At 39.3% G+C, this 11,897-nt stretch overlaps 1 protein-coding gene across 1 annotated transcript; it reads right to left on the bottom strand.

Annotated features, from left to right (window-relative positions):
- Positions 1–244: 244 nt before the first annotated feature.
- pif1 (PIF1 5'-to-3' DNA helicase homolog (S. cerevisiae)) lies at positions 245–9,386 on the bottom strand. The gene is made up of 13 exons (XM_041056259.1): positions 9,333–9,386; positions 8,490–9,053; positions 8,185–8,308; positions 7,900–8,025; positions 6,905–7,058; positions 5,692–5,806; positions 5,156–5,262; positions 4,766–4,905; positions 4,183–4,289; positions 3,968–4,055; positions 3,024–3,169; positions 880–1,071; positions 245–619 (listed from the first exon to the last, which is right to left on the bottom strand). The coding sequence occupies exons 2-13, from the start codon at positions 9,039–9,041 to the stop codon at positions 572–574; spliced, it is 1,899 nt and encodes a 632-aa protein (XP_040912193.1). The 5' UTR covers positions 9,042–9,053; positions 9,333–9,386; the 3' UTR covers positions 245–571.
- Between the last annotated feature and the right edge of the window lie 2,511 nt (positions 9,387–11,897).

The raw sequence follows: 11,897 nt of genomic DNA on the forward strand, positions 1-11,897 counted from the left end.
ACACTACATCAAAAATGCCTTAAAGCCACAAAGCAGTGAGAGTGCACCCCCATATCACATCAGGTGCACTGACAAAAATACAGTTACACACTAAATGGATGCTCCTGGTACTTGCGTGACCACTAAAACTAATTTTACACTACCAAGACTTGTAAAGCAAAGAACAATACACTTTTTTTTGTGAATACACCAAGCTAATCTTTTTTTTTCATCTATTACTTTTCCATGGCCAAAAAAACTTGGGCAATAATAAAAGAATCCTTCACACAAAGTTATGCTATGTTCTCACTAAAACTTTATTTGAATACGGGCTAAAAGTCATGATAATAAATTAAAAAAAGAATTATAAAAAAAATAAGCTCCTAAAAATGAAAGTTAAAAAAAAATGAACACATGGTGGCAGTGTGACGTCATGTACTGCCAGTTCAAACGGGAACAGTGAGGTAGATGGTGAATGTAGATGTCTGTGACTGCAGACGTTTTAAGAAAACCATATTATCACCACAAGGATAACAGAGATCTCATGCACACAGTGCATAACATTACAGATGACGTAGAGGCATTCTCCTTCTCACCTAGAGTTTTCTTTGTTGTTGCCAACAAACTCATCCATGGAGGCCTGTAGAAAGTAGCAGTGGAGACAGAAAGTTTATTTACCAGACTGAGTAATAAACAACAGTGTGTCTTAAAAAGTATTCCTGCAGCTCTGCCATATACTGTGACTGCTACAAAATGTAATATGCAATTATGTGTTTTTTTTTAACCTATTATTGTTGTGATTCTACTGGAATACAAGAATTGTGTGTTGTATTCAATGCATACACTTAAATGCGAGTACTGCAGTTTGGTACAGGAAAGTTATTGCTGCGCTGCATTTACCTGCATGAGCAGCCTCTCCTTCCTCAGTTTCTTGTAGAAAAGGAGAACATCTGGATCCGCCCGCACCACACGGGGGTCAAAGTCCATGACCCTCAGACCCTCCAGGCTCCGAGCCCTGGACAAGGCCACATAAGCCTGGCCACTCTCAAACACACGCGCCAGAGAGATTTCAACACAGTCCAGTGTCATTCCCTAAAATAAATGACAGACTAAAGGTCACAAGGAGCCAATATGCAAAAACTATTTTACAACCCAGAATTCACTGGCATTTTGTAGTTCATGTTGCAGCCTGCTTTACTGGATGTATATTCCAGTTTCTGACTCTGACTCTTGGATTTATTCACACCTCATTAGTATATGGAAAAAATATATTGGAGTACTGTGCCATGTAGGTAGCACATTAAGCTACTTGCTTGTGTGAGTTTGTACATCACAATCACAAGACTAAACTGCTTTTGAATGTTTTTTTTTGCAGAGAAAAATAACGTGTATAAGATGTATAAGATCTGAGAGAATTTACTAACAGGGCAATTTGAAGATTGAAAGACACACAGCCAATTACCCCCTCCCCCCAAGATATTCTCCTGTATTCTTTTATGTCCACTCATTTCCTCTGAAGGGATGAAGGCGTGGGATTTCCTTTTTCCTTTTTTTTTTTCATCCCTGTGCCACGGCTCCTCTGCAGCACATCAAACACTGGTGACACACTGGTTGTGACCAATGAACTCAATTACCCAGAGGAGCCCTTTCCACCCTCTATAACCAATTTCAGAGGTCAGGATATGAGAGTCTGCTGTGAGAACTGAGTGGGAACTGCTGGTGAGACAGCTGAGGGACTGGTGATGACACAGTTACAGCTCATTTGTGGGCAACAGTAATACCGGGCTAGTGTTCAAGGTGTCTGAGCAGGCTTCTATAGCAATTTCCCTCATCAAATAGCATTGTTGCACCTAGTCTCACCTAGCCTGAGTTTCCTTCTGCTTATTGTATGATTGTGAAACTGTCACTACAAACTTTGTTTCTACAATATCTTTTTTTTTGCCTTTATGTTATGTCAGGAAAACAAGGAGGACGTTGAATCGGGGACATTTTGATTTTATGGTCAGCATCTTAAAACTTTTCTAAAAGAACCACAGCATCTGTAAATTCATGCTCAGATGTTCATAACATGAGTCACTGTGCCTTTGTTTTACATCACTAACTGGAATAAAATTCAAATTTAAAACTAAAACTGTGAATTCAGAAAAAGCTGCTGTTTGATAAATCAGACGTCATATTTCAATCAAAGTGCAATTTTGGAAAGCTGCTGATAGTTAAATCTCACGGAAACGCCAACAGGTTTTTCTTGAGATTTCAATCATCATAATAATAATATTTTTTGTTTTCGAAGATGTTTCACCACTACCCACAATTAATTTTTTTCCCCATCTGTGAGAATCTCCTCTATTTCCTTTGCACAGTGCAGCCAAAAATTGCCTGGACTTAATAAGACCATTATCTTGTTTGAGCATGCACCATTTTCCCCACGTATGTAGAATAACACTTTGAGCTAACATGCAAACAAAGTCAATGCAAAACATGACATGAAGTAGGTATAGTGTTTAGCATGTTGACCATCATAAGTTATGCTATGTTGTTATTGTAATTACACCTTGTACATAGTGTTTGCATCAACTTCCAAGTTGTAATTAGGAAAGAGGGAAAGCACTTGAGAGCCAAACCAATGTCAATGTCTCATAACCGTTTGAGGAACTCAGTTCCCCTGCCTGAAGAAGAACACAGTCTACATTTCTAACGTCACTCTCATTTCCCTGTCTTGTTGATCTAAACCTTTCATGACAAGCAATAATGTGGACAAGACGGATTGAGCTTCAAGGCTGGCTCCCACAGTGCAATCAAACTGTCAGCTATTTTTAGCTGTCTAAAAGTGACTACAGACGCAGTACAAAAGAAAAATAAATTAGTTTCAGGCCAATTAAATCAAAATAGCCATTCATCAAGTGAGTCATTATTTCAAGAAAAACCCACACAAAACAAAGGCGCTTCGTGGCAACACTGAACAACATCTTCTTCAAAGGAAAAGTAAGGGCATCTTTGTGATTTGGTGGAGCGCTGGTGTAGGCTCTGATTGAACCTGTGCTCACCTGGCTCTTGTGGATGGAGATGGCCCAGGCTAGTTTGAGCGGCAGCTGCTGTCGACTCAGGTGGATCCCACCACCGGACTTAAACACCCAGCGCTCAGGCTTCAGCACCTCTGTAACGCCGCACAGGAAATGCACTCGTGGGAGTCCTGAGGAAAACGAGTCATTACAGGGGTGTTACCACCAGAAAGTAACTTACCATTTTGTTTCAGCCTAACCTGCCAATTCAACATAAAATGCATTATGTTCTTCTACAATTCAAAATCATCCAGTGATGTTTATTTTGTTAATGTAATGTGATAAATAATAAATAATAGGTGTTGAACAGAAAATAGCATTAAGACAGGTGGCTGTAGTTTTTTGTGGGGGGGCGGGTATAGGCATGCTTTTGGATTGGATAAGGTCACAGTTAAGAGCTACAGCTGTTGACACAACAACTCTGTCATCTTGTAACAGCAGTTACCCATATACAGTACATGTCTTAAAGTGAACATAAGAAATGGGAGGTGGCTGGTGGGAGCAAAAAATGCCTCCTGTGGTTGAGTACCTCCTACAAACACCCAAACCTCATCAGAAACAGAAAAGATGGTGTCAAAGCAATGGACACTGATTGGCAAGTGATCGGAAAAGAAAGAAAAAATAAAAGCACAGCACTGACAAATGACAAAATAGCTTAAAACCTGTGTGGGGTTAGTGTGAAGACTGACATCACTCTCATGTCTGTACAGTAAATATGAAGCTCGAGCCAGGAGACAGTTAGCTTAGCATGAAGCACAACAACCTGGCCAACATACTCTGCATAATCGTGCTTGTTATGCAGGGTATAGATAAGAGTGGGATCAAAAGATTGGCTGGACAAAGCAATTGTCTAGCCAGTCTGGTATTTCTTTGGTATTTCTTAGCAAAATTAAATATTTTTCAAGTTAATAAAATTAATAAATACTGACCGTGTTTTCCAGACTCAAAACCCACAACAACCCCTCGAGCTCCATTCACCAGACCTCGAGAAACATCCAGGTTCTTTGTCAGCATGACCTTAAAAGTACAAGCCACACCAAAAATGTCAAAGCATGTCTTCATTCAAACTGAGCACAGTGCTCCACACATGTCAAAAGTGGGAAATATTGCAGAGACATTATAGATTTACACTCTACAGTCATACCTGAGCTCCCACTTTGAGTTGGATCAGTCTGCTGACGGGGCTGTGAGCATCTATAGTCTTTACCAGGGCCGGGTCACTGTCAAGTGCCTCAAACACACGCACTGAACCTAAGAGACAGGGAGAGATTTATTTAACATGTGGGTAATAATATTATGAAGGCAGGCTGTTTTATAGAAAATGTGATGGATCACACGGTTCCATGTGAAGAACCTAAAAATGTCTGAGTATGAAAGTATGAGTATGTTGTTAATTGGCATAACTGTTCAAAAAGCAGTCTAAAGAATAAAAAAAAAAAAAAAAAAACACTAACTGCTGCCACAGTGGGTCAACACACTGCTCAGAGTTTCCTGATGCAGTTAGGACTTACAAAATAAAAGTAAACGAGAACAAGAAATAACAAGAGTCAGAAAACAAATGGCGTCCGGCTGAGACTGAAAACACCTTGAGAGAAAAAAAATTTTCAACGAGGCTGTCACCCATCACACAAGCCACGGATAACAGTTTTCACCTGGTTCCCAGCAAAACTCAGTAACACCTGGTAGAAGTTGAACAAAAATATATAATTGAACGGAAGAATTCAGACCTGGCAGCTGCTGGAGTTTGCTGTCGTTTGTGAGCTCCACGTCATCCTTGTGCGTGCAAAGCCTGGTTGCCAGAATACCGTCTCTCTCGATGTGATGGTAGGCGCTTTCCATCAGCTTAGCAGTGACTTCCTCCGTCACCCTGAATGGTGTTAATTAAGACAGAACTTTTTTTTCTTTTGAAAAGCCTGGAACAGTATAAAATAAAATAGAACAAAAAAAAAAGTCCTGCTGTTGTCATAACAGTTGTAAATCTAAATGTATTTACCATTTAGGTACAAATGGACAACACATTATTCTGCACATTTGGTACGGGTATTAAAAAAAAATATATGAATTAATAGCTTTTAAAAAAACAAAGCTATCAAAAAAAACAGTGCCTGTTATTTTACCTGCCCACTCTCACTGCCTGCAGCAGGGAGATGAAGGACTGGTCCGTTTGCCTGCGCACTTCCGTTAGCTCCATGTTGACCTGGATGACCTTACGCCAACTCCTGGCCTAAAGGTTCACAGAGAGGAAAAAGGTCTTTTTCCAATAACATCCATTAATGCTTTTCAGGAAATAAGCAGAGAGTCTGAACAGATCCCAACTTATGGTAACAACATAGCAAATCATAGAAAGTAAAAGTGACTCAGTACAGTAATGACTCATATACTCAGACCACCCTTGCAGCATAAACATAGAAATAATAGAAAAATAGGAACACATCCATAATCACAATGCGGTTTTTATGTCCATAAAAAAACCCCATTAACTTTAGAGGAGTACAAAAAAAAAGGCAGGATTCCTTCCAGGGTAGTTCTGTTGATTGTAGAGCGGTTACAATTTTTTAGTAAGTGACCAAATCGCTCTCATTACCTAACACACAGTCATGTCACATAGTATTGCTAACAAAATGGAATAAGCACATAGGAATGGCGGCCTGACCTGGAAACAGAAGCTGGCCTTCTCCTTTCCTTTAGACACAGGAGGCAGCTGAAGGAAGTCACCACATACGATCAGCTGGATGCCTCCAAACGGCTCAGTGGACCTCCTCACTGACCTACAGGAGTGCAGTGAGAAGTTGTACATCAGTGAACATGAATATACTGTATAGCAATATAACAGTCTGAAAGTGTCTTTATATTGCGCCCCCCCTCCAAAAAAAAAAAAAATATGGAGACATTTATTTTGGAGCAGCTCTGTATGTGCCCCTCAAGGTTTAGTTCATCGATTTATTGAGGGAAAGAGGTGCAGCTGCAGTAAGTTTGATTTACTATGATCATATTTAACATTTGCAATGCTGCTGAGCTTCTCAATAAAACACAGGGTTCTATCTGTTCTAACTGGAGCTATAAACTGTCATATAAAAGTAAAGTGGAATTAATATCAACACCATCAAAATTCTTCATGCTGTAGGTCGAACTACGTCAGTTAACTTCTGAGGAACATAAAGAGTGTGAGTTCGTTATTACAGGCATTCAAAACCTAGATGACACTTTCAAGTTTTCCTTTTAACTTTTCAATAGATAGTTTAAATTTCCCAAACTTCATTTAACCTTTGAAAGACTAGTCAACCAGTTTTGTGAGTTTCAAATTGTTTTATGAATTATGAATGGGTATGTGTTTAACCAACACCAGCTGTCTGTAAGACCTTTCATAAATTAAATGATATTAACCACCAGTGAGAAACATTAATAATAATTTGTGTATTGCGTAAAGAATTATTAAATTAGTTAATTTTATCATTAAGTTCTGTGGTATGGGTCAATTGGAATCATCAACACAGCATTCTAAATGTGATATGAAATCATTTCAGGAAAGATTTGTGTAAAAAAAACACTAAGGAATTCATCATCATCGTCATGCATTGACGAAGACAAACTTTGGATTAGGCAATCTGTGATTTATGTCTATGGAATCCACTGTACTGTAAGTCTCATAATTTAATGTCATAGCTGCAGCCACCTGGGAAGCAAATATCTACCACACTTGAGGCAAAATAAAAGACACAGTGGCTAAACCCAAATACATGAACAAGAGTTCTGCCCCACTTAAGTGTATGTGAACTTATATCATGACAGAATATAGTACACAACATGTGTGTTTTTAGATTGGTACTAAACTTGGACGCAATGTTAAGCTTTGAATCTCCTCTCACCTGGCAACCGACTCAAGCTTGTCAAAGAACCGTGCCTCCACCATGGAGATCTCATCGATGATGAGGTGCCGGCAGCTAGTCCAGTGTTGCAGCACCCCAGGCCTCTGAGCCAGCTCGATACACTGCTCCAGTGGGGCAGAGCCTGAGCCGATACCTGGAATGAGCCCGGTTACGGAGAATGGAAAGACAGATGGTCAGATGGGACGCAAATGAATAACACCTATGCAAATACTCAATTCACACCCTCTCCTGTATATTGAGATTTAATCAAATACATCAGTGAATATGTGCAAAGACATCCAACACCTCTTCCTCAATTATATTAAGGATTCATATTCTGAAATACGCCATCACACAGACAGTGTAACAGTCAAAGACTGCAGCTCTGCTTTACAAAAGAAAGCACAAAGGAAGAAACAGAAAAAGATAAAGAGACCTTATTCTTTGCATTGAGGACAAATAGGCCTGAAACATTTAGCTCAACAGAAACTTGTTAACTACTCTAGTAAGTGTTTCACTCATTCTCAAATGAAAATGCCAAACATTCACAGTTTCCAGTTTCTTAAATCTAATGATTTGCTGCTTTTCTCTGCTTTGTATTGCTATAAAGTAAATATCTGGGTTTGGACTGTTGGGCGGATAAAACAAGCAATCTGAGGACTAAAAGATTAATCATGAAAATAACCATCAGATTAAATGATAATGGAAAAAAAGCTGTTAGTTGCAGCTCTACTGATAGAGATTTGTTACATGGTTTTCTTTATTAGGACAGCAAAGAAACATTTGTGTGCTCATCCACACAGCCTAATTTTAAGATAGACCCTTGCTGAAAGCAACAAATTGACCAATTATTTGGACAATCTTCACCATGGCTGAAAAACATAACCTCTGCACAATCCATAAACACTAATTATATATCATATAAACAGATACATTTGTATAAAAATCGATTTGATCTCTTCAAATAGATTTTATCCAATAACACTAAAACCGACCTGCAAAGTTGTGTAATGTTGTTCCTCCAATGTGACACGCAGCCACTCCGGTACTGGCTGTGGCAAAGGTGCTCTTTGGAGGAAGAGATCCCATGATTCTCTTGAGTAAAAAAGACTTTCCTGTACCTGGAAGACACACAGTCAAATGAGCTTAGAACAGACAACTTCACACAAATACAACAGTGTGTGTGAAAATCAGTAAAAGGTTATGTGGACAGTTGTATCATATGTACAAGTGTATCTAGTAGTGGTTATGCAAATCTCAGCCTACTGTCACAAACTCACCGGCACTTCCAGTGAAGAAGACGTTCTTGCCGCTCAGCACTGCGCTGAGAACAGCAGCCTGTTCTTTATTCAGTTTACGTGATGGCAGAGACAGGATGGGCTTCTTACTTGGGTTTGTCTTCACCTGAAACAGTCAAAACAAAGCTGGTGACACATCAAAGCTAACATAGTGTGGACTCAGCATTGGATTAAAAGTTGAAATATAGCATTAGATAGAAGTAGAATACATAAATGATCCAAGACAGAAATTGTCAGAGCTATCAAGAATATTAAAATGAGTGATATTCAGGGCCTCTTTTACTTACTGGGCTAAAGTTACTGTCACTCCTTGACCTCTTGACTTGCTGTCCTGTTCTTGCCGCAGTTATGTTATTGGTACAGTCTGCCAGCCCCTTGGGAGCCACTTTACTTCTCAGCTCATTGACCTTCTGGATGTCCTTTTGCTGCAGGGGGCTGATGGCCTCGAAGCTGCGGGGTAGACCGGCTTTGAGCTTCTCTCTGTCGCTCAGGGGCTTGTTGCTCTGCCAGGCCTGGTGTTTGATGCTCAGGGTTTTGAGGAAGAGGTTGAGCTGGTCAGGGGGGCAGTTGGAGATGAGCACCTGGATGTTTTCTGGGAGCAGTTTGATGGTGCACTTTCCATCTCTGACGAACTTGGTGAAAAGTTTGAACTGTTTCAGGTGGTAACTTTGCGGGACCCTTCCGTCGTGGACCCGGAGGATAATCTCCTGGAACTCATTCCGGCCCAGGATTACAGAAGCTTTCCGGATGACCTGCCTCCGGCTGGCCTGGCCGGAGGTGTTGAGGTGCTCCACTGTCACACCGCACTGCAGCGGGGCACCGTCCTCTCCTGCAAACATTGCAGCGACTTTCTGCCAAATATAAGAGTTTAATATTAATGAATGCATAGCAGTTTGCTGAGGCAGGGTCAGATAAAGGTTCAAACAAAACAATGCAGTACGACGGTGCATGAAATGGAAATTAACACTTAGCTTTAAAAGACCAAACTGAAACAATGAAACCTGTGCGTCATTAAACAACACAAACATCGCACATCGTGATCTCGCACGAGTATAACGTTACGTTTTAACTTGGCCCCGTGGTCTGAACCTTTGTATGTAGTTAGTAAAAAGTTGTAATCAAGGTCTTACTTTTGTTTCCTTTAAATAAACCGTGTCCTAATCTTTGGCTTTCTTCCTCTCTCGGTGCAGTTGCTCCTACTCTGAAAGGGAAACAACCGATTTTCAAACAGTCGGTGCGTGAAATCAGCCAATGGCGGCGCGGAGCTCTTGGCCAATCAGAGCGAGGAGATTTAACAAAGCACCCAATGAAAGACGAGAGGGGACGCCCCCGTAGCTTCCCGACCAATCACATACATTATAATTGATGGCGTCATACCAACGAGAAATACACATGGCTATCCGGAAATGGCTGCAAAGTTTGTCTACAAGCACAGTTTTATTTAAACGACTAATGAAAATGATTATTATTGTTGTATTAATGTGTACGTCACGTTAATGTTACAACTGGTAAACGTGGGGACAATTTTAGTAATTGTGAATACTGCTGGGAAGCTTGTGAGGATCCCCCTCAGGGAACAATAAAACCTTATCTTTTATCAACGTATAATAACAAATCATACTTTATTTGTTTTTTATAATGTGTATTATTAATCTGAATCTGCAAAGTAATGAGTAACTACTACAGTTATCAAATAAATGTAATGGATTAAAGAGTACAGTCTGTCCTCTTTAATCCATTAGTAGCTTCATGCTACAGTCTGTAGTGGAGTTGAAGAATAAAGCATCAAATGTAAATACTCAAGTAAAGTACAAGTGTCTCAATATTGCACTTAAGTACAAGAATTAAGTAAATTTTCTTGGTTCCTGTACTTTCCACCACTGAACACAAACCAGCTCTGGGATCATCAATAATTTGTGCTATTGGTGCTGCAGTCGCAGTAAATCTTCAAAGAAAATGCTAAACATAAAGGAAAGAAACTGTGCAGCTCTTCATGTTATTCCTTTTTTTAATTTTCTTAAACAAACTAAAATCCGCACCAAAAGACTAACGATAAAACTTAAGTGGCAAGTATGAGATCTGCCGCTTTGACGTCTCCTTTATGTGGTGAACGTGATTATTAATGATGGAGGTTATGAGGCCAAATAGGCAATAAACAGACACAATCCAATATCAATGAATTCTCCTACATTGCACAGCTTCATGTCTGCATCCTGTAATGACTCACCATCATTTCCTCATTATTTTTTAATAATACACACACACACACACACACACAAACACACACACACACACACACATCCTGCATAGTAACAAACTATCATTTTCACATTGCTGTACTTTATCTAGACCGTGTGACACTTCCCAGAACCTGAAGAGAGGAGAGAACATACCTCTGCAGTCGAGCAGCTGCCATTAGATAAGGTTGACCAAACACAATAAATTTTAAAGTGACTAACACCATGATCTTTAAGCTTGGGGCCAATGAACTGTGACAGCCAGTGAGAAGGTGTTTGATCAGTGTGATTCTAGAGAGATCAGTCTCACACACACCATCAGCTGGAATTGAGTACTTGTCTCAGAAGAGCAAAAGATGAATAGGAAGAAAGAGTAATAAAACAAACAAAGCAAAATGTGATCACAATTTACCCCAAACATGTATGCATTTTAAAATATTATCATTGCCTTGATGTGTACATGAGTACTGAGTACAAATCATAAGTCAAGCAGCCATTAATATTCCACACTTTGGGCTTCTTGAGTCAGTTCCTCATTAGAATCCACATCCATATCCTGTCACACGAGGTGACTGGCAGCAGCAGGTATATGGAGAGAGAAAAATAGAAAAATGTTCTCATATTTGCAGCTGTAGTTCCTCAAATCTCCTCACTGCCTGTGATGCTTCGCATAGTTTACTACTTTGTGGTATAAAGATTCAAATACACCAAGGAAATAATATCCAGATTTAAACAGAGCAATGCTGTATGTTTCAAATAATAACCAAATCATTTAGAATCTTATTTATTCCTTTATTTAAATGGACTACTGAATACAAAAAACATGAAACATTTCATGTTATGATTTCCATGAGTTCTTGTTATGTCTGTTTTTTTTTTTTCAATTAAAAAATAGTAATTAGGCTATGTGATTCCTGATTTAAAAAAGGATCAAGGATCTTCTATTTGTCTCAAAACATGCAAGTCTGAGTCATGCAACTCTAATGTGTGGTTAAAGAAACATTTCACCTTTTAAACATATCTCAAAATTCTGTGCAGTGAGTTTTTTGTTTTGTTTTGTTTTGTTTGTGTGTTTGTTTTCACCATCCAGAGGGCAGATTTTTTTTTTTTTTTTTTGCAAGACCAAGAGTAGAATTCAAAGTCTATTTGTTACTGAAAAAAAAATCACATTCTGTGTTTTAGTACCCTGAAGCAAAATACCAAAGCAAAATGACCCAATGGAGATGCAGTGATAGATGAATGTTGTCAGATAAAATGGCAGCATTACAGCACATTAGAAAAAAAAATATTGTTCAAAACTCCAACGGCATCTTAAAGCTGCATGAATGGATTTTTGACCCATAGGGGGCAGAAAAACTCCCAAACAGGCTGACAGACACGCAGCCTCGACATAAATAATGTATAGTAAAATTGTTATGCGTAATGTGTAATGCAAGCATTTGCACACACCCTGAGTTG

Source organism: Toxotes jaculatrix, chromosome 14, assembly GCF_017976425.1.
Source record: "Toxotes jaculatrix isolate fToxJac2 chromosome 14, fToxJac2.pri, whole genome shotgun sequence".
In the NCBI taxonomy this organism is placed as follows: Eukaryota; Metazoa; Chordata; class Actinopteri; family Toxotidae; genus Toxotes; species Toxotes jaculatrix.